Genomic DNA, 24008 nt, shown 5'->3' on the forward strand with positions numbered 1-24008 from the left:
CCGAGGCACGTAACAGGGAGCTGGATCGGAAGCGGAGCAGCTAGGACTCAAATGTCGCCCACAGGGGATGCCGGCATTGCGGGCAGCAGCTTAACCCGCTACGCCACAATGCCAGCCAGCCCTTCCTTAACACTTTTCCAATATAGAACTTAATAGGTAGTATCTACAAATGAAGTGGTAAAACAGAAATATCCCAATACATTAAAACACCTAAAAATTGTTATTTTAGGTGAACAAGGGTAAAAACAAAGTGCTGTAAATGCTGTCATTTTAGCATGTACCGTCTGGGCTCTGCAAAAAGGCACGTCAGCTTTCTCTAACACGGACCAGTTAATATTCTACATATTTCCCATTAAAATTTAGATGTTCAATAAACGCCTATTCGATTGTTGGTGAGAAAGTCAATTTCTGGAAACCTTTTCATGCTTCCGTTAAGTAGAACATTTCTTTAATTTTTGTAAGGAAGCCAGAGAAAAGTTAACAACTTAGGTTAAGAGTGGATGGAGGGGCCAGGGCTGTGGCTTAGGGGACGAAGCCACCGCCTGCGCCTGCAGGCGGTGGCATCCCATTTGGGCGCTGGTCTGAGTCCCGGCTGCTCCACTTGGGATCCAGCTCGCTGCTGTGGTTTGGGAAAGCAGAAGATGGCCCAAGTCCTTGGGGGGGCCCCTGCACCTGCGTGGGAGACCCGGAAGAAGCTCCTGATCATCTAGCTCCTGCCAATGCGGCCATTTGGGGAGTGAACCAGAAGAGGGAAGACCTCTCTCTCTCCCCCAATAAATAAATCTTAAAAAAAAAAAAAGTGGATGGACCCACTAGCTTCGAAAAGCAGCGTCAAACTAGATATGTTTGTCTATCCGTTTGAAAACTTCAATTCTTTATGCACGCTGTAAAGAGGAAAAAGTGACTTAATAATTGAGTGCCCTTATAAATACCCCTTTAAATGCAGATGCTACCTACCTAAGAGAATGGACAACTAAACTATATTCGGAAGTTGACCCAGGGTTTACCGGGAGCTCCACCCAGGTCTGCCCCGGGGCTTCCCACTCCCCCACGACCTCAGGACCCGCTCCGCCCCCCGGAGTCCGCGCCTTCCCACTCCCCCACCACCTCAGGACCCGCTCCGCCGCCCCCCTGAGTCCGGCGCCTTCCCACTCCCCACCACCTCAGGACCCGCTCCGCCGCCCCCCTTAGTCCGGCGCCTTCCCACTCCCCACCACCTCAGGACCCGCTCCGCAGCCCCCCTGAGTCCGGCGCCTTCCCACTCCCCACCACCTCAGGACCCGCTCCGCAGCCCCCCTGAGTCCGGCGCCTTCCCACTCCCCCACCACCTCAGGACCCGCTCCGCCCCCCAGAGTCGGCGCCTTCCCACTCCCCCACCGCCTCAGCACCCGCTCCGCCCAGGGTCCGGCGGACCCCGCACGTCCCCAGCGGTCACTCGTCACTTCAGAAACGAGCGAGGCTCGGGAGGCGGGAAAAGCCGAGAGCAGGTCGCCTTCCGCCGGCCCCGCTAAGTCTTTCAGGAGCCCTAAGTTCTCGGCGCAGGGAACCCAGCCCTCGGCCGGACGCTCGCCCCCTGGGGCGGACGCCGGGCCCCGCGCACCCCGCGCACCCCGCGCCGGCGGCCGAGCGCCCCGGGCGGCCGAGCCCGGCGTTCAGCCCCGCGCGCCGCGCACTGCGCCTGCGCGCCCGGTCACGTGGCGAGGGGCCCGCGGCGCGCAAAGCGGGTTAAAAGTCGCGCCCGGTCGGCCGCCTCGGCTCTCTCCGAGCCCCTAAAGCCGAGTCTGACGGAGGCCGCTCCGCTGTTCTCGAACACCTCCCGGCCTCTCAGCTCCATGAGGCGAGCGGAGTCGCCTAGCGCCCTCCAGGGCGGAGGCGCGCGAAATCGCGGCTTTCAACTGACAATGAAGCCGCTCGGCGGCTCGGGGCGAATGGGCGCGAGGCCCGGAGGGGGAGGGGCGGGCCGTTGGGGAGGCGGCGGGCGGGGGCCAGCGCCGCCTCAGCTCGCGCCCCCATTGGCGGGCGCGGCGGCTCTGGGCCCGCCCCCTAACGGACCTGTCGCTTTGTGACAGGCGGAGGGGCCAGTTCCTGTTGGGCGGGGGGCGGGGCCAGAGGCTGGCCGAGCTCCGCCCGGCGCCAGGGCGCTCCTCCCCCTGCTCCTGTCGGCGGGGCGGGCGGCGGGCGTGAGGGGGAATGTCATTGCCTCTCCGGGCCGCGGGGCCGCCTGCGACTGCCGCTCTCCCTCCTCCGGCGCCCTCGTCCCGCCGCCGCCGCCGCGCCGGGCACACGCATGGCTAGTGGGGCGCGGGGGCCATCCGGGTCGAGAGCGCGGCGGTCGCGGCCGCTGCTGAGGCGGAGACTCCTCGCCGCCGCCTCCACCCCCCGTGCCCCGGCCTCGCGGCGCTGAGGGCGGGAGCGCGCAGAGCTCGTCCCTCCTCCTCTTTTTTTTTCTTCCTCCTCCTCCTCCTCCTCTCCTCCTCCTCGGGTCCCCGCCCAGCAGCCCTCGCACCAGGCGGCGGCGGCAGCGGCGGCGGCGGCCAGCGAGACCCGCCGCCGGGGCACAACATGGCGGAGCCCTCGGCCCCGGAGAGCAAGCACAAGTCGTCCCTCAACTCGTCCCCGTGGAGCGGCCTCATGGCCCTGGGGAACAGCCGGCAGGGCCACCACGGGCCCGGGGCCCAGTGCGCGCACAAGGCGGCGGGCGGCGCGGCGCCCACGAAGCCGGCCCCCGCGGGGCTGTCCGGGGGGCTGTCGCAGCCGGCCGGCTGGCAGTCGCTGCTGTCGTTCACCATCCTCTTCCTGGCCTGGCTGGCCGGCTTCAGCTCGCGCCTCTTCGCCGTCATCCGCTTCGAGAGCATCATCCACGAGTTCGACCCGTGGTGAGTGCCCGCCGCCCCTCCCCCGCCCGGGACCCCCGCGCCCCCCAGCGCCGCTGCCCGCCGGGGCGCTGCGCCGAGCCCCCCGCTCGCGTCCCGGAGCCGCAGGCGCGCCCCCTGCCCGTGGGCGAAGTTTGCCCCGAGCCGCCCGAGGCGGGGCAGGGGCGTGGGGGGTGGTCAAGCGGCGCAGCCTAGACCCCCGGCCGGGCCCGCCGGACTCGTGGCCGCCTCCCCGCCCGCGGCTTCCGTGGTGTGTGCTGCGCGCGGTGGGATCGGCCCGGGGGCTGCCCTGGTGCCCGCTGGAGGGGAGTCCGGAGGGGTCGGAGCCCCGTGCGCTGCGCCGCGCGCTGTGAGGCTGTCCTGCTCCCCCGATACGAGACGGGAAACGGAGAGGGTGGCGGCCGAGGCAAGGAAATAATACCCCTGAAAGTGATCTGAAAGCCGGCGACTCGTATTTATTCAGCATTAGGTATTTTCAAGAGTGGCTTTTTTTTTTCCCCCTAGGGCCTTAAGTGCACTCAGCACTTCAGTGTTCCACAGTCATCTTGGGTTGCTGTGTAGAGCCGGATCATTACTCTATTAGCCCAACTGCCTCCCTCCGTGTGCTGTGCACGCGATCCGAAAGCATTGCATTAGTTCCTGTATTGGCCACTGCAGGAAGGTTGTGGGTTAGAGAACCAACTGCAGCACCGTGATAGGAGCCCTGGGCTGTATCCGATCGCCAGGGTTCCCCCCGTGCGCGAGACCTGCGTGGTGTCGGTAGGACGCGACCCCGGCTCCCCAGCATCGAGCCAGTGTCGACACCCCGCTGCTCCGTGAGTTAGCTAGGTAGCAAGATTGCCTTCGCTTTCCCCAGCTCACGTTAAGTTTTTCCCACCTGAGAACATGCCTCCTAAACTAGTTAACCTATCAACCTTGAGCTCATCGTACTCCCTTTAATTAGACGTAACGAAACTTTAGGAGGTTTGTTTTCAGCATTTGAACTAAAGAGACCGCTCTTGAGAGTAACTAAATCTATAGATGTTTTGGAGTGAGTTCCCCATCTATTAACATGCCGGAGTTAACCGTCTGCTGTTATGGAGAGAAAAATTGATACCGCAACATCCAGTGAACACCAGAGGGTTCAGTTTGGATAAACAGTTAATTACTGTGACATTCTTCCCGAGATGTTTTTGATCCCTCTTTTTTTGAGGCTTTGGGTTTTTTTTTTTTTTCCCTAACACTTTGTTTAATAACCTTTCTATTACTTGGAATCACAGAAGAAAATATATTAATGTGGAGTATTTGTGAGCCTAAGAATACCTCTGAAACCTGTTAACGAAACACAGTATTCTGTGTAGTTTTGGCATTAAAACACTTAAGCAAATTAGATAAAAATGAAATTGGAACTAGAAAGTGAAAAACTGCTTACTGAACAGTGAGAACAGAGAAAGTTCTGTCTTTCCAAATTACAACAGAAGTGTATGGTTGACCAAACATTTTGGGTAACAAAAAAATTGTGAATTTTCAAAGACTACCATTTTTACAAGTGGAAGACTAACTACTGTTTAATTTAACTTTGAGGCTGAAATTAAAGATTGCAGAAAAATTCACAGATGAATGAGGATATGGTTTTTGTCATCTTTCCCTTATTTTGAAGGAAGGTTATAAATCTGCATCAGGTCAGCCAGAGCTCAAGACTAAAATTGCATAAGGTAATCATGACAAAGTTTACCTGGTTGTTTCATGGATAATGTAAATATATATCTAAATTTTCTTAAAGAGCACATGGCTAAGAACTAAAAGTTGATTTCATCAGTTTCAAGAATATCCTTGGAGGACATACTCATTCATTCACATGAAAATGGTTCACTCCTAAGTTTCTATGTATGAAAACACATTTCTGATACATTTCTGATTCTTCCTCTAAGTCTGTACCATTTGAATGCTAATTCATATATATCCACCTAAAAGTACAAATGTTTCTTTAGCCTTAAAGGACTCTTTAGGTATTCATATTGATAATAATATTACATATTTTAATGTTTACTTTTTTTAAAAAAGATTTATTTGAAATCAGAGTTACATAGAGAAGGAGGCAGAGAGGGAGAAGTCTTCCATCCGATGGTTCACTCCGCAAATGGCCATAACAGCTGGAGCTGGAGCTGGACTGATCCGGAGCCAGATTCTTCCCGGTCTCCCACGTGGGTGCAGGGGCCCAAGGACTTGGGCCATCTTCTGCTTTCCCAGGCCATAGCAGAGAGCTGGATCGAAAGTGGAGCAGCCGGGACTCGAACCGGCGCCCATATGGGATGCCGGCATTGCAGGCGGCTTTGTCCACTACACCACAGCACCAGCTCCCATTTATTCATTCTTGATTAAATGTTTATACTCATAATGTTAAGTAATTTTGGTTAGTAGGAAAAATATTTATGGACTGAGATCTGTCCCTGTACCTTGCTGTGAATGGAGGTTTGTCAGTATGAATCTATTGTGATGCCTGATTTGGGTGACTTGTGAAACAATCAGGTTTCAGATCCCAAAAAGTACTTTCTCCCCCTTCTTCTTCTTCTTTTTTTCTTTTTTTGAAGAGCTTAAGTGGTTAGACATGTCATTCATTCTTCTCATCTCATTCTTCTCATCATTCTCGTTGAGGAAATTTAAAATTGAGGGTGTGTAGATTGCCTAGCATCTTTGGATTTATAAAGCAGTTTTTCTCCAAAGCTTACTAATAGTACTAACAGTTTAATTGGTCTGAAGTCTGACATTTTAGTGTTGTGTGCTATATGAGAGGTGTTCAGATTACCATTTTATCATGTAGCAATGGCATACACCTTTAGTGATATTTAACTATTTCTCTCAAGTTTTGTGTGCACAAACCAAGTTGTGCAGGCTTACTCACACCTTCCCAAATCCCCTTTTTCATGTCTCTCACGGGTTTCATTTCTGAAGTCTTTAGTGAGAAGTTTTTCTTCCTTTGTGAGTTGTTTGTGTAATTTTTACAGTCGTTCTTGTATTGTGTAAATCTTAATGTTATACTTGTTTTTTAAAATTTGTCACCCAAGTTATTTTGTAAATCTTACCAGCTGTTATTATAAGGGGTGGCATATGATGTTTAATAACATGTTTATTGAACACTGTCCTTTTTCAGAATTTAGCAGTGTGTTAGAATTTAGCAGTGTTACAGTCTCACCACTTTAGGAGTTTTCCTCTCAGTTGAGTTGATCAGACATGAGGAAGCAGTTTGAGACTGTTTTACTTGCCAAACACTTGGTTGATCAACTAATTTAACAGTGCCTAGCTATACCTTTTTTTATTGGGAGCACAGTGTAATTTTTACATGTTTTTATTGTAACTATTAATACGTTTATATTATGTAAGCCAGGTCCACCTTTTCGATAACTGGTATCTTGTTAAATTGTTGTAGATTTTTCTGTAAAAGCTCCCTTTTAGTATAGAGCACTGTCTTTTTCCTGCTTTCACACGTTAAAGTGGGTCCTCCCTATAGAGAATTATGAGCCTTGGGTTTTGGCTGCATTTACCAGAAAAGCAGCAGATGCCTTTTTGGTAGGGCAGAAAGTTGTAAATTGAAAAATGGAGTGCAATTTTTCCCTAGAAACTCTGGTATAAAGATGCTAATTAGTACAAACATGTTTTCTTATTTTATTTTTTTTTTAAACTTGATATGTTTTATTCTTAATTCCTCTTCTTATTTATTTTTAATATTTTATTTATTTGAGAAGCAGAGTTCTATACAGAGAGAGAGACAGAAAGGTCTTGCATCTGCTGTTTCACTCCTCAAGTGGCCTCAAGAGCCAGAGCTGGGCCAATCCAAAACCAGGAGCTTCTTCCGGGTTTCCCACATGGGTGCAGGAGCCCAAGCACTTGGGCCATCTTCCACTGCTTTTGCAGGCCATAGGTAGAGAGCAGGATAGGAAGAGGACCAGCCAGGACTCAACCAATGCCCACATGAAACTCGGTCACTGCAGGCAGAGGCTCCGCATACTCCGCCACAGTGCCGGCCCAGTACAAACATGTTTTCAAAGGAATGATAAACCTTTGGGACATAAGCTGTTAGGGACAACTTCCTGTACTTTGAGCTCTCCATGTTTTTCTTTACTTTGCAGATGACAAAAAAGAAGCTTCAGACCTCAGTTCTGAAGAAGACTAAATGGATTAAAAAGAGTTTTAGAACATAAACAGCCCCAACTCTTAAAGTCACTTTGTGAGATTACTAGCAACAGTAGTCCAGCCACACTTCAGAATAAGTATACTACCATAGATTTCATTGTAATTTATAATTTTTCTAGGCTTTAGCATTTGAGGTCATTCTAGGTTTCAAGTACAGGCAGGGAAGAGGTGCAGGGAGTGCCTTGAACTGTTGGCTTGGATGGTGGAATTGAACCTGTTCTCATGCTGGGTCAGTGTGGTGGCTCCCATGGGTAGTAATCATGGAATGGGTCCTGGGGTAGTTAGGGTCTGTCTTCAGACAGTGTTCATCAGCACATGCATGCTTTCAGAAATAAAGAATGGAAAGGGTAATATTCTCAACCAAATCACATTTGTTTCTATTGAAAACTAGGTGATCTTAGGGAGCAACAATACTAAAACTAACTTGAAATACAAAGTATTAAAGTTTTCAAACATATTCGCAGGCTAAAAGAATTTTACAGTGAATACCCATGTGCTTGCCACCTAGATCCTATGTACTTATTGGGGCAGGCGTTTGGCACAGCAGTTGGGACTCCTACCATTGGTATTGGTTCCAATGTGTACCAGTCCTGGCTCATCTTCTGATTCCAGGTTTCTGATAAAGCACACATTGGGAGGCACTAAATGATGACTCAATTACTTGAGTCCCTGCCACTCATGTGGGAGACCCCGATTGAGTTCTGAACTCTTGGCCTTGGCCTGGCCCAGTCTTAGCTGTTGTGGACATCTGGAGAGTGAACCAGCCCATGGAAGATTTGTTTCTCTCTCTCTCTGCTGTCCAAATAAAATGAAAATAAATAACAATACTTTATCATATCTGTTCATTGCTGCTTTTAAATTCTGCTTAGACACCTGGCTCCTGGCTTCAGATTGGTGCGGCGTGGCGCGCCAGCTGTAGCAGCCATTTGGGGGATGAACCAATGGAAGGAAGACCTTTCTGTTTCTCTCACTGTCTAACTCTGCCTGTCCAAAAAAAAAAATTCTGCTTAGAGACAGACATAATGCGTTGTTAACTGTAATGTGAAGAATGATAATGCTTGTTCTCCATCTCCATAGTAAAGAGGATATCTTATTTTTGTGTAGCATTTGTGTTCTATAATGTTTGAACACTATGAGTATCAATACTGTTGTTTTTTTTTTTTTTTTTTTTTTTTTTTTTTTTTTTTTTTTTTCTTAAATCTATTGAAAGAGTTACAGAGATGAAGAGGTAGAGAGAGATCTTCCATCTGCTGATTGACTCCCCAGATGGCCACAATAGCCAGGGCTGGGACAGATGGAAGCCAGAAGATTCTTCCAGGCCCCCACGTGGGTGCAGGGGCCCAAGCACTTGGGCCATCCTCTGCTTCTTTGCCAGGTGCACCACTAGGGAGCTGGAACTGAAGTGGAGCAGCCTGGGCTCCACAGGCACCCACACAGAATGTTGTCGCAGTCAGTGACTTCCCACTACACACCACAACGCCAGCACCTAAATACTGTTTTTGTGTTGTCATTTGAACTGCAAGTTAAAATCAGATTGTATCATTACACGTTTTGGTTAGTAATTTGAGTATGTTATAAGTCAGTACATTAACTTTGGCCTGTTAAGTGACTTGACTTTGCTGAATCTGGTATCTTGGGTGAAACTCTGAAGTGTATTGATGTTGACTTTATTAGGATCAGTTTATGTGGTACTCCAGAATTGCTTTGAATTATTAGGGGGCTTTTATTGGCCAACCTGTTATGTCTGACATGTCTCATCCAGATGTAGTGTAACTGCAGAAATGGCTATTGTCAGACTACTAAACAGGAAAAAAAAAACACTTTCAGATAATAGAAGATGCACAAATACACTTTATGGGCCAAAGTCTGTTGGAAGCTGAAAAAATGTAAATGGCTAACCAGCTACTCTGTCTTCATCCCTCTGCTTTCTATGATTCTGGTGGATGCTTTATTTTTAAACCACTTTTAAAAAAAAAAAAAAAAGATTATACATTTGACAAGCAGAGTTAGAGGCAGAGAGATTTTCCATCCACTGGTTCATGCCCCAAAAGGCTGAACCTGGCTGAAGCCAGGAGCCAGGAGCTTCATCCAGGTCCCCCACGTGGGTGCAGGGTCCCAAGGACTTGGGCCATCTTTAGGTGCTTTCCCAGGCTCATTAGCAGGGAGCTGGATCAGAAGTGGAGCAGTGGGGAACTCAAACCAGTGCCCATATAGGATGCTGGTGCTGCCTGCTGCTTTACCCTCTATGCCTTAAACCACTTTTCTGAGAAGGTGGCTTTGTCCTGACTTTACCTACTTCTGACTATGAATAATTATCGGAATTTCAAAATGGATAGAAAGTGGCAATACAGTTTTTTAAAAAATAATTGTTAAAATAGGAGCAGTTGTCCTAAAAGCTCCCATATTTTAGGTAAATCTAGGTTAACCAACATTTGTAGACTTCTCAGGATATCTCACCATTATTTAGAATTTTTTGTCTGGAAAAATGCTTCATAGACTCCAGTGAGACATCTACACATATTTTAGAGCATAACTAGTACGTAAGCTGGTGGATGCTTTCATGTTTCCTGTTTTACTGTTTGTAGAAAGTCCAGTTCTAAAACTGACCACGTCATCTGGGACCATTTTTTCTTTCTGTGGACCTTAGTGTTACAGGTTAACTTTGTTTTAAGTGGTAATGCATAACATAATTTTCAGTGTCTTATACAATATGATAGTATCTTGGAATTAAGATGTTTTATTTCCATAGATGAAAATACAATTTGGTATTCCCCCACAAGAATTAAAGAATTCAGGTCTGACTCCAAAGCCTGTTTTATTTATTTATTTTTAAAATTGCACCTTCTGTCTTCAAGGCAACCTTAAATGAAAATGTCCTCCATTTAGTTTGTTTTTAAAATCATCTGCACTGATTTAAATCTTAAAATATTGCCCTATGAAGATGCCTGGTCACCATTCCTGCTCTATCCAACTGAGCTCACTAGTTGAATGATGGCTAATTACTTTGCTTTGATATAGGAAAGGGGGAGTAAAATTGATATGGCCCTTAAGTTTTTTGTTGTTGTTGTTCCTTTTTAAACCTGAATAAGGAGAATTTTTAGAAATGGGGCTTTTACTGGGAGTAGCTGAATGAATCCAATTGAATGTTTTTATTGAGATTTATTGTGTTGGTAAGAAAATGATAGTAAATAGATTGCAAGTATTAATAAGACATTCCTGTTAAGGGAGTTAGGAGGGGATAGCTGTACCTTCAGAGAAGGCTCAGGATTCTGCAGCCTGAAGAGTTTTTAGAGTATCTTTTGGGTTGCCTATGTAAACTGAGGACCAGAGGGATGAATGCCTAAGGTGGTATAGTTGTAGCCTGCCCAGATTCCTTATCCCCCCACCCCACCCCCCCGCCCTTTCTTGTTGTTGTTGTTGTTGTTTTGCACTGTGCTTACCTTGGAGGCAGTAGTTTGAGAAGTTGTTTGAAAATGTCAGATGAGGAGTTACTTTGTACCGCTCACTCTAAGTTGACAATTCAAGTTTAGGTAACCAAATAGAGCTTTGGGGTTTAGTTTAGCGTCCTTGGAATTGGTGATTTAAAAAATCGTGTGCACCTCGACTGTAATGACTGTTAATTAATAGTTTAAACTTTATTCTGTTCATTTTTTATTGAAAGGGAAATGTTATTGCATAAAGACATAGTTAAAGAAATTTTGTTTATATTAGGGAAATATTAAAAAATTAATGATTAATTGACAACCAGATTAATACTTTTTCTTTTGGAGTTATCTTAATTTTTTTCATGCTTTACAGGTTTATTATTTTCAAGTAGTTAAAGATTTCTCTTCAGGAGTGATATTCTTTTGTGATATCTAGCAGTCTTTCCAATCTACAAAAAACTCAAATGGATTTGTTTTCTAAAACTTGAAATACGGTATTTCTTTGTTTCCTTCAGTTATAAATAATGTAGCATATGATATATAGCCACCCTAATGTTGAAGTTAAAGTTTATGCTGTTGTCTACACAGTTAATAGTTAGAATGCAAATAGCAATTTGTAATTTATACATTCTGAAGTTTCAGTACATGCACAGCCTGAATTATTGTTTATTGCTGGTCAGATTTGTTTTAAGAAGATCATAGCCAAATTGACGGAGTAGGATTGGAGAAAAGGACCATGACTGGGAAAACTAACTTATGACCACCATTCCAATTTTGTTACTTCATTCCCATTCCTTTTTTTTTTTTTTCTTCAAAGATTGGTTGATTGATTAGAGCAAAGAGTGAACTTCTAGCCTCTGGTTCACTCCCCCAAATGGCTTCAGCAGCCAGTTTTGGGCCAGACCAAAGCCAGGAACCAGGAACACCATTCTGGTCTCCCGTGTGGGAGTTTTTAAGTAGCCCGAGTACTTAAACATCATTTGCTACCTTCTCAGGTGTGTTAACAGGGAGCTGGATCAAAAGTGGAACATCTGGGATTTAACCCGTACTCCGATAGGGAATGCCAGTATTGGAAAAGGTGGCTTAATCCATTGTGCCACAACCGCTGGCCCTTTCATGCCTATTCTTAGAACACTGGTAACTCCTATAAAGTAGACTATAATCTATTTAAGAAGGTGTTATTGTTACAGTAGATAATTATATCATCTTGTAATCTACAGCAAAAATAATGGAGTACAGGATTATTGGAAGGCAGGATTCTTGTAATCTTTGAGATAGTCTTTGAAAATAAGTCATAACATGTTTATATAAACAGCAGCCAAGAAATGTGTTCAGCAAAGGCTTTTCTTATGGGTGAAAAGGTATTCAGTTTTGGTCATTTTTTTTTTAGTGATAATTAACACATCCTGAAAGGTATAAGTCTGATGAACAGGAGAATGAATGCCTCCATGACCATTACCCAGATCAAGGTCACTGCACTCACTCAGAAGTCCTGGTGTTTGCTCTCTCAATCCCTTATCTCTTCTTCTCATAGGTGATAAAACTCTGAATTTCTAAGTAATATAATTTTATTTTGCCTTTTAAACAATTTTAAACCAATGGAATTATGACAAGCCTTGCTTTTTTGCTCAGCAATTGTTTTTGATTCATCTTTGTTAGTCAAAGGATTTTTGAGAGTATGTAGGTCATAAAATTCAGAAGTAATTTGACTTAACCAGGCTTTTTGTCCACCTGAGGCGGTTGCCTGCCCTTTTTCTTTTTTTTTTTTAAAGCTGGAACTGCTTGTTGGAAAGAGGAGAAGGCATCTTTCTCATCACTTGAGATAAAATTATCTGAAAGCTAGACTCTGGAACTTGAGTTTAAATTGTCTCCAGGTAACCTTGCCGTTTTCTGCTGGCACTAACTGACCAGAAAGATTGACTCTTTGGGTGGATACTGAGAATAAAGAAGCAGTGAGGGGGACATGTAACTGTCTTTCAAGAGACAAATGGTAATCTGATAAGTGCAAAATTACTAGTTTTTAAGTGATGCCTTTTGCCAACCACTGCTCATTTTAAAGTTTATGTTAAAACTGATTGGGCCAGCACTGTGGCATAGTAGGCTAAGTTTCCACCTGTTGCGCTGGCATCTCATATGGATGCCGGTTCAAGTCCTGGCTGCTCCTCTCCCAGTCCAGTTTCCTGCTATGGCCTGGGAAAGCAGCAGGAGATGGCTCAAGTCCTTGGGCCCCTATATCCAAGTCACAGACCTGAAAGAAACTCCTGGAACTCCTGGCTTTAGACTGGCCCAGCTCTGGCTATTGTGGCCATCTTGGGAGTGAACCAGCACATGGAAGATTTCTCTCTGTCTTACTGTCTCCTCTCTCTGTAAACTCTGCCTTTCAAATAAATAAATAAATCTTTAAAAAATAATACTAAGCATACTTCTTTTAGAAATAACAACCTAATATAGCATATTTGCCTTATGTGTGAAAGAAAGATACAGGTGTTTTTAGTCACAGTATAAAACAAACTTTAAATTTTGCTTAGAACTGTTCATTTGACTAAATAGAATGTACCATTTTGAAGAAGACATTAACACATAAAATGTAAAAACACACAAAGAGACCAAGTTGTCTGTTCTTGTTCTAATCATGTACTGTTGGGGAGTGGGAGTCGGGGTCCATGTGTGGGGTAGCTTTACGATGCCTCTTGGGATATCCACATCCCATAGAGGAGTGTCTGGGTTTGAGGCCTGGTGCTGCCTTCACTTCCTGCTTCCTGCTAACCTGTATCTTTGGAGGCAGCAGGTGATGGTTGGCTCAGTAGTTGGGTCCGGGTACCACATGAGAGGCCAGGGATTGAACTTTGAATTCCATTTTTTTGCCTGGCCCAGTCCTGGTATTTGGAGTGTGAACCAGCATATGGGAGATCTCTCTCATTTGTGTCTTTCTGCCTGCCTGCCTTTCCAAAAAAGAAGAAGAAAAAAGAAGCGCTGTGATGATTTTGTTCCTCCTTTCCTCTCTAATGAATAATACTAACTCATTGTCATTATCATTATACAGAAAAACTAAAGATCATTTATATTACCTATAATATCCTATATGGTATTAGTTACGTAGTACTCAAAGAAGATTCAGACAGACACTTTATCATTGATGATAAATACATTTTATGTTTTGGTAGTCAATAATATAGCAAGACTGTATCATGTACTACTTTGCCAAATCTTGGACTTGACTGTGATGCCAGTAAAATCATATGTGTAGTGAATGTGTATCATACTCTTACCTTTCATAAAGGTATCATTTTAACCTTACAAAAGTTAATGTTGAAGAAAGGAGATGATAATGCTTACAAGAGAATGATTTTTATGAGTATTGATTGTCTTCAGCGGTGGGAGATGAGTTGCTTAGATACCCTTGGAAGAGCTTTGATGGAGATTGTAGTTTCATGAGTATGCCTTCCAGGTACAAAAACTTGAGTTTAAATTGTTTTAACATCACTTTTAAGGAACTAGTTAATTAAGAGAAGACAGATTTGATAATATCTAAAAACCATACGAGCTCTAAAGGTTTCTTTGTCATTTTTGAGGTTATAAATGAAAGAAGACAATGTCAGTGATGGAGGTAAAAATTTAGAAGCTGGTATTTGAGTTGAGCATGAGCACTACATCCTAGTTTGAAGGAAAAATAAGAATTGAAGGCCGGCGCCGTGGCTCAACAGGCTAATCCTCCGCCTTGCGGCGCCGGCACACCGGGTTCTAGTCCCAGTTGGGGCGCTGGATTCTGTCCCGGTTGCCCCTCTTCCAGGCCAGCTCTCTGCTGTGGCCCAGGAGGGCAGTGGAGGATGGCCCAAGTGCTTGGGCCCTGCACCCGCATGGGAGACCAGGAGAAGCACTTGGCTCCTGGCTTCGGATCAGCGAGATGCGCCGGCTGCAGCGGCCATTGGAGGGTGAACCAACAGCAAAAAGGAAGACCTTTCTCTCTGTCTCTCTCACTGTCCACTCTGCTTGTCAAAAATAAAAAAAATTAAAAAGAATTGAAATGATTGTATGTATAGGCATTAGTTAGAATATACCAAATTGATGAAATGATGAATTTGGGTGGGGTTTGGGTTAATGAGCCATTTGGCTTACTGGGCTTTTGATTTAACTTTATTATAGGCAATTAGTATGCAAATTAAGCAACACCTTAAGGACCCATCGCAGCTATGACTGATCTCATTTAAACTTTACCATAAGAGGTTAAAGGATACTAAATTAAAGTAGTCATTAGGAATGAAGTGGGTTGCTTGTCTCCAGTAAAGTGTCTTTGCAATGGAAATAGCTTTGTCTGTGTCTAATTACTGGGGGGGAATCATTGAATATTGTAGATGCTGAGTGTCAAATAAGCCATTATATTCATTTTTTACCTTTGAACCTTGCAAAATGGCTGGTTGGTGCTTTAATTATGTATTATTCCATATAATAATAGCCATATAATAATCATGTGAGTCCTAAAACGGATATGCTGCAATGAGCTCAATTGTTTTTGCTTAAAAACTTAATAATGTGACTTAAACAATCTAATATGGAGCTGGCATTTGGCCCAGTGGCTAAGACCAGTTAGGATGTCTGAGTCTCAGATCAAAGTTCCTGTTTTTTGTTTTTTTAAATAATTAACCTATTGCATTCCTTTTTTTTTTTTTTTTTTGATTTATTTTATTTATTTGAAAGACAAAGATACAGAGAGAGAGGTCTTCATCTGTTGGTTCACTCCTCAGATGGCTGCAATGGCTGGAGCTGTGCCGATCTGAAGCCAGGAGCCAAGAGCTTCTTCCGGGTCTCCCATGTAGGTGCAGGGACCCAAGCACTTGGGCCATCTTCTACTGCTTCCCCAGGCCATAGCAGAGAGCTGGATTGGAAGAGAAGCATCTGGGACTAGAACCGACGCCCATGTGGGATGCGGGTGCTTCAGGCCAGGGGTTTAACCTGCTGTGCCACAGCACTGGCCCCTGTCCCTGTGTTGAAGTCCCAGCTTCATCTCTTAATTTCAGTTTACTGCTGATACAATAGGCAGTAGTGAGGGCTCATGTAATTGAGTCCTTGCTACATACGTGGGAGACCTGATTGAGTTCCCCACCCTGGTTCAGATTGGTGCTTCGTGGATCTTTGGTCAGTGAACCAGTGGATAGGAGCCTACTGCTGCACACTAATTTGTGCATGCTCTCTGCCTCTCAAGAAATTTTTTTGAATAAATAAAAATTTGAGAATCTATTGTTGAACAGTTGAATATATTGACACTTAAAACTTTGTTTTCTTAATTTTTAAAATTAACTTGCTCCACAGAAGTTTAATTTCAATCCTAAGATAATTTTTACTCTAGACATGACTAAAGAAGGCTTTTATTTTAACATGCTAAGCAGCTTTCTGGCATTTAAAGGAGCGGAATAATGAAACTATATGAGGTAGATGAAATAAATCTGATCTTAAAGCTGTAAAGGCCAATCATGTGTTCAAATAGAAAAATGAGCTTGAGCAACTAGAATCTGCTTAAATAAACGATTTCTTTGAAGGTTGTTAAAATGAGTCAGTTCATTAAAAAGGGAAACTTTTTCTCCTGTTTAGAATACTTTAGTTGGCTTAGAATTTACTATTTTTAAAATGAAATGTCCATTACAACCAGCCTTTATATGAAAAGTTTTCCTTTTGAAATAAAAACCATTCTGGATGTTTGTGTAACTTGGGTTTGATACTATAACTTTGGTATGACTCATAACAGTTGCAAATACATTCTTAATGCAGTATATTTTAAATGCAACATGACTATAAAATAGAATGTGTATACTGTCTGTTATTGTGAAACTTAATGAACACCTGTGAACCTCCTATCCAACTACCAAGCCCAGTGGTTATTACCAGTTTCACATCTATCCATGTTCTTCATGTACCCTATTCCCTTTGTTTTCCTAAGGCACCAGGAAATCATTATACTGAATTTTGTTTTAATATTTCCTTTCCCATACTTTAAAATGTCCTGGTGTGTATGTATCTGTAAGCAATAGATTGGTAAGTTTTACTTTGGCTATTAAAGGATAGTCTTCTATAAATACATTGTTTTTGACTTGCATTTTTACATTTATTAAGTATTTGGATTTTTTTTGCTATTAGGAACAGTGCTATTATGAATAGTAAAACTTTTCTGATGTGTGTGTGTGTTAGGATATATGACTGGGAGTAGAATTTTGTCATAATATATTAGATATTTATAAAAGTAATATCACCACCATAAAACTTAGTGACAGAGCAGCACTTTATTATTTTACAGTTCTGTAGGTTATGTGGGAAGTTCTGCTTCATATATCTGCTTGGGTGCTTGCATGACTACAGTAGTCTAGATACACCATAGGCTGCAGTCAGCTGGAGCCAGAATGTGTTGAATGCCTGGACAGCTGTCAGTCATCTAGAATCTTAATTGGTAGCTCAGCTAGGGACTTTGGCTGGTTTATGTAGCTGCTTGGGCTGCCTTGCAACATGGCTGCTGTGTTAGAAAAAAGGGAGCATTATGAGAGGGAGGAAGCTGGCAAGTCACTAAGGGCTTGAGTGGGTGTGTATATAGCATCATGTCCGCTGTAGGATACTGTTGAGAAATAGGTGTGCACTTGGCTCAGTGCCAGGAAAAGCAGGCTGCTTATGTAGGCAAGGTTGGGACTGCTGAGTGGCCATCTTTGGAGGCTCTTCCACAACATAGTTATTTTTATTTCCTCTGAAATATCTGTTCATGTCTTTCAACAATTTTTTTAAACTGAGTTTGCTTTTTTCTTATCTAGTGGAAAACTTTATACACACACACACACACACACACATATATATATATGTTGCAGATGTCTTATTCCAGTTTGTGGCTTATTGGTCCTTAAAACAGTCCTGAGAGATATTTTATTTCCCCTATTTTATACATGAGAAGAGGGAGTACTACTTGATATGTTAAACAATAAAGTCAACATCGAGAGTGACTTTATCTTTTCTAAAGATTTATTTATTTGAAAGGCAGTTATGGAGAGGTCTTCCATGGATGGTTCAATTCCCCAGATGGCCACAACTGCCAGAGCTGGGCCAATCCGAAGTTAGGAGCTTCTTCCGCGTCTCACATGGGTGCAAGGGCCCAAGCACTTGGGCTATTTTTTACTACTCTCCCAGGGCATGTGCTGGATCAGAAGAGGAGTAGCTGGGACTTGAACTTGTGCCCATATAGGATGCCTGCACTGCAGGTGGTGGCTTTACCCACTACGCCACAGCACAACCACCTGTTAGACCCATTCCTCTCTGAAAGATTGAGGCTTGGAAAAATTTTCAAGTGTTAATTTTATATTTTGGTCAGTTACAGTGTTTCAGAAAAAGGGAGACTTGTTATGAGGAGAATGAAGATAGGTACTGACTAAAGATGGTCCCTGACATGCCTAGAGTGACAGTCACAACCAGTGCTCAGCCCTAATTTTTTCTAGACTTACCGTTTTCCCCTCTAAATTATTCATTTGGATCAGTCCATCAAAATCTACCAGAACACTGAAAATCCTTATGTGTTTAGATAGAATAATTGCTATTGGTTTTCCCTCTCTGAGGATATGCTGGAGTTCCTAGAGAATAGAAAGGAATTGGCTAATACTTGATTTTCTAACCTCCTACCTGCAAATTTTGTCATATGGCAGGAGTTGAGATTCATTCTTTTTTTTCTTTTCTTTCTTTCTTTCTTTTTTTTTTTTTTTTCTTTTTTGACAGGCAGAGTGGATAGAAAGAAAGAAGTCTTCCTTTGCTGTTGATTCACCCTCCAATGGCTGCTGGGGCTGGCGCATCTCGCTGATCCGAAGGCAGGAGCCAGGTGCTTCTCCTGGTCTCCCATGCGGGTTCAGGGCCCAAGGACTTGCTTGGGCCATCCTCCACTGCCTTCCCGGGCCATAGCAGAGAGCTGGCCTAGAAGAGGGGCAACCGGGATAGAATCCGGCACCCCAACCGGGACTAGAACCCGGTGTGCCGGCGCTGCAAGGCGGAGGATTAGCCTGTTAAGCCACAGCGCCGGCCAGGAGTTAAGATTCTTAAGTGCTCTAATCAAAATATTTTTTCAAAAATTATAGTGGAAGCCAGAGATTCACAATTAGTATTTGCCTACACATTTTATAAAGACACTGAAGGCATGTGTCAGATGCAACTGAGTTGCTTCAGAACTGAAAATGCCATAGAACGATTTCAAATTCTAAAATAGAAGGCCTTGTATAAAATGAAACACCTTTCATTTCTGAACAAATACAAAAAGATAGAAATGAACTAAGATACTTGTTTACCTTAAAGTTAGGAAAATTTGTTCGATGGATGAAAGTATAGTTTCATGTTATTAGTTCTATATGTTAACCACTTTCTAGTGTAAAAGTGATGCTTTATGCAGCATGACTTCCTTTTAAAAATTTGGGCCCTTCCTCTTTCCCTCCTTTTCCTTTCTTCCTTTTTTTTTTTTTTTTTGAATTTTATTTAAGGAATACAAATTTCATGCATTTCATATATGCAAATTTGGGGACATAATGATTCTTCCCACCCTTCTTCCTCCTCCTTCACTTATTCCCATTCTTTTTTTTTTCCACAAAGATCTATTTTCAGTTAATTTAATTCATAAGATTAACCCTGCACTAAGTAAAGAGTTCAAAAAATAGTATGAAGAAAAAAAACAAAAAACTTCCTCAACAGTCAGAGTAAGAGCTGTTTAAAATCATTGCATCTCAAAGTGTCAATTTCACTCTTATAGGTTACCTTTTAAGTATGCTAATAGTTACTGCAGATCAGAGAGAATATATGGTGTTTGTCTTTTTGGGACTGGCTTATTTCACTAAGTATAATTGTTTCCAGATGCATCCATTTTGTTGCAAATGACAGGATTTCATTTTTTTTGTACTGCTGTATGATATCCCATGATGTACATATACTATAATTTCTTTATCCAGTCTTCAGTTGATAGATAGCTGGGTTGATTCCATATCTTAGCTATTTTGATTTGAGCTGCAATAAACAAGGGTATATGGGTAACTCTTTCATATTCTGATTTCTTTACATTTGGGTTAATTCCCAGGAGTGGGATGACTGGGTCATATGGTAGGTCTATATTCAGATTTCTGCAGTATCTGCATACTGTCTTCTACAGTGGTTTTACCAGTTTGCATTCCCACCAACAGTGGATTAGGGTACCTTTTCCCGCACATCCTGGCCAACATTTGTTGTTTGTTCATTTCTGAATGAGAGCCATTCTGAGGGGAAGTGGAACCTGCATATCTTAGTTTCATATCACCTTAATTTCTTGAATCTAAGATTCAGAGGCAGAAGTGGAAGTGATAATAGTGCATATAATGAAGGCTATTTGGAAAGTTTGTGGAAAATGTGTACTATGATAAAATCACACATGGATTAGATATTGGAGATGACCCCTTAAATATGTATGAAAATGTGGTCCCTTAAAGTTCCCCAGAAGTCCCCTCTGGGGTGCCACATATGTTATTGACATTTGGGGTGCCATACAATATCACCATATGTTTATTAATAAATCCCCAATATTAATAAGCGTGAGAGGGTTCTTGCCTAATATTTAGAGAAGAATTCTAAATACTGGCATAAATAAACGAAGCAGCATGGTACATTTTAAGTTTTTATTTTAAGCTTTTTTAAGTGAGAGAAATCATAGGAGAGTGAGAGCTTTATCTGAGAGAGAGAGGTAAATCTGGGTTCATACCGAGCACCAGGAACCAGCCACGTGGAGGAGCAGGTAAGCCAGGAAGCCTAGGGCGGATGGCCCAAAGGCCACGCGTCCTGGAGGCGCAGGGCTACAGCAAGCCCCCTCCTGGCAAGAGGCCAGGGAAAAGGAGCGCACAGACACACCATGTCCCAGGCTTTTAACCCACTTCCAAAGGGGAGTGGTTAACTAACCTGATTGGCCGGTGGGCACCCAGGTGTGGCCAGGTAGGGGCATGAGGTCACACAGGTGCATGGTGAAGGTATCAGGGCTTGGGGTCACACAGGGGCGTGGTGAAGGCGTGGTCTTCCAGCTCACAGACCTAATCGATTTTAAACTGTATGCCTGCCTACTTCAGATTTAGAAAATTCTTTCACCAAAATAAGTGTAATTCCATTTTCCACAAACTTTTTAAAGCATCTTTATACTTGTTGGAAGGGTTCTTTGACATGTAATGGGATATATAGCATCTTAAGGCTTTGACCCAAGAATATTTTCACACTGGTGGTTCCAGCCATTGCATGACTGAGCCTCTCATTCATTTTTATTCCTTCCTGCCCAAATTCTTAATCTTTTAGTGTCATAATTAGTTACTTTGTCTTCAGAAGTAAACAAGTATAACATCTTGGCTATAATGTTGATAGGTTACCGTGATAAAATGTTGTGTCAAAAAAATTATAACTGTAATGCTAGATTCTACCAGGTTGAGCGTGTATAATGCTATTTATAAAACATAGGGAAAAATTAAGTCCATCTGAAATTCTTTGAATGTATTTGTGACATTTATAATTCTCAAAATAAGTTTTAAAATGGAGTTGGTAAAATATGCTAATCTCTGAGGAGTTAATGTATTATTTTTCAGAAATGAATAAGGTTACTTTAAGTATGTTTGAGAATGCTAAGCTGTCATACAGTTTGATATTATCACCTTCTTCAACATGGTTAAACAGGTAGAGAAAACTAGTATATTCTCCTTGTATTCTTTTTAACTTGCTCTTTAGTATATTTGCTGATACTTTGTTAGAAAAAAATAAAAAACGGGATAGTTTTTCTAGAATGTAGAATGACTTTCATAACCGAAAAAAGAATGTAGAAATTAAGAGTGCTTGCCAAAGTGTGTTCTGCAGGTGATCCCAGAAATCGCATTTCAAAACAAATAACTTACAGTTATTTTAAATTTGAAAAAAACCTGCTTGCCACAATTTTAATGTATTCTGCTATTATAATATTCATATTTAGGAACACTGTAGGATTTTTTTAAAAAAATTGTAGTCCATTTTGTCTGCTATAACAGTATTTTGAGATGGGGTCACTTATAATGAACAGATTTATTTCTTAAAATATTGAGGCTGCAACTGATGAGGGCCCTGTTGCTGCATTACTGCGTGGTGGGAGGCGGAAGAGTAGGGGCAGAGAAGGAGAGTTTGGAGAAGGAGCTGAACTCATTTTTTTAATGTGTAACAAACGCACTGTGACTGAACCCTACCCTGTGGTAACATTAATCTTCATTTATGCATTTGCCTTTTGAAAGCATCTTCTTTTAAACACTCTTGGACTGGAGATTGAGTTTCCAGTGTGTGAACTTTGTAGGGCACCTGTAAACCATAGCAGTATTCCTTGCAATTCATTTTGGGAAAAGAATGATCTGGTTGCTTTATTTTGTGGATGAGGAGCCTGAAAATGTTAAGTGACTTTTCCGAGGAAAACTAGAACTGACAGCCTTGCAGGTTTTGTCTTGATTCATTTGAATTACTGCATTATTAAATGAAGCATATTCACATTATAATAGCATTTTTTAAAAGAGTATCACTTCAGATTTGTCTTTGTGATTCAGCTATCATGGCACTAAACTCTTAAACACTGTCAGCTTGTAAATATGCCTCCCCTTAAGTTTTAAAGGCTAAAGATGTCCCAGGAAGACTAAATATACATTGCTTATATTAAGTGATTATTTTAGTTGATCCCTTGTTAATTGCCCTACATGCCAGAATATTCTCTGCAGATTGTTGTTCGTTTCACTTTTGTGCTTATTAGTTGGCCAAGTGACTGTTTTTCTTTTCTTATAACAAGTTAAGGGTCATAGAATATTATTGCTATGAATGATGTTTCTTATAAATCTTGTATAGTATGATTATGTCCTTACATTTATTTACTATTTATTTGAAAGACAGAGTGACAGACACAGAAATCTTACATTCTTGGTTTACTCCCCAAATGGCTGCAACAGATGTGAATGGACCAGGCCAAAGCCAGAAGTCCAGAGCTCCTTCCAGGTCTACCATGTGGGTGTCAGGGCCATCATCTACCTACATTCCCAGGTGCATTATCTTTGAGCTGGATGGGAAGCCAAGCAGCTGGGACTGGAACCAGCAGTCCAACATGGGATGCTGGAATTGCTGTGTTGCAATACCAGTCCCCTAATGGCTCCTTAACTTACATTATTATAATACATGTTTATATATCTAATGACTCTTATAAATCCTATTTGTATAGTACATTATACATAATTATATAATGCCTAATGAGTTAGCTAGTACCTAATAATAGTAAATAAATGTAAATATAATGTTGATATTTTTCTGTAATATATGAATATGTTGATATGTATTTGTGCTATATAGAGAGAAAACACATAAGCCTGTCTCTTTGGCCTAGGTTTTTTAGATTGCAGTATTAGTTGGACTGAGCTGAGTAAAAAGTATCACTGGCAAAATTTTGTCAAGTATACTATTTTAAATGTGATCCTAGACTTTTTTCAGATTGTTTTTGAGGGGGGGTTAAAACACTATCATTTTCTTATTGATGTAAGTTTTTGTTATCTTCTCATTTTTTTTTCCTTCTTTCCAATTAGTTTATTACATGTGCTATACTTCTTAAGGTTTTTAAATGTGAGAGAGAGACTGAAAGCCCTTATACTGGTTCATTCCCCACATGCTTTCAATAGCTGAACTGGGCCAGAAGCTGGGAACTCAGTCTGGATCTCCCATGTGGTTGGTGGGACCATCTACATGGGCCATCACCACCGTCTCCTAGGGTGAGCATTAGCAGGAAGTTTGAATCAGATGGAGTCAGGACTTGAACCCAGGCACTCTGATGTGGGATACAGGTATCCTAAGTAGTGAATTAATCACTAGTTCAAATTCCCACTCCTAAAGTTCACTTTTGATTACATACTTTCACTAATTTTTTTGCAGTATCCACATACACCCACCCACGTGCTTGGAAGTTTTGTTGTTCTTTTTGATTTGTACATCTCACTTTAAGTGGGAAGATAGTAGCTGTAAAAAGTCTGCAAAATGTTTTTAGCATTTGAACAACTCTGATGCTTAAAAGTAGAGAAAGAAGTATTTTGTCTGATACATATAGCTTGCTCTCTGCTCATGGAAGATCTTGAATCCAAATGAGTCACATGTATGTAAGTGCAGAGGTTAGTGAGAGAGGCCTGAGACTCAGTTGCAGATGACTTGTACATAAATGAATACAGTATTCTTTCTGTGTATTTGGATCTTTTCCTTCAGAGTTGACCTAGTAAAAATTTTTAAAATTGATTATTCCTTAGGATTTGTATTGCTGTTGTTACCACCACTGATGTCTTTTTTTTTTTTTTTTTAAAGATTTATTTATTTACTTGAAAGGCAGAGATACAGAGAGAGGGTGAGACAGAGATCTTCTGTCTACTGGGTCACTCCCAAGATAGCCACAACAGCCAGGGCTGGGTCAAACCAAAGCCAGGAGCTTCATCCTAGTCTCCCAAGTGGATGGCAGGGGCCCAAGCAGTTGGGCTATCCTCCACTGCTTTCCCAGGCTGTTAGC

At 42.5% G+C, this 24008-nt stretch overlaps 1 protein-coding gene across 2 annotated transcripts in view; it reads left to right on the forward strand.

Annotated features, from left to right (window-relative positions):
- Positions 1–2509: 2509 nt before the first annotated feature.
- The window catches only part of STT3B (STT3 oligosaccharyltransferase complex catalytic subunit B), a 109094-nt gene continuing 87595 nt past the window's right edge, over positions 2510–24008 (forward strand). The window contains exon 1 of one of the 2 annotated variants that reach the window (XM_062215682.1): positions 2510–2876. In XM_062215682.1, the coding sequence (XP_062071666.1) occupies positions 2563–2876 (314 nt within the window). In that variant the 5' untranslated portion in view covers positions 2510–2562. The remainder of the gene's footprint in view (positions 2877–24008) is intronic. The other variant, XM_062215690.1, reaches the window with a different exon arrangement.

This window comes from Lepus europaeus, chromosome 2, assembly GCF_033115175.1.
Source record: "Lepus europaeus isolate LE1 chromosome 2, mLepTim1.pri, whole genome shotgun sequence".
Taxonomy (NCBI): domain Eukaryota; kingdom Metazoa; phylum Chordata; class Mammalia; order Lagomorpha; family Leporidae; genus Lepus; species Lepus europaeus.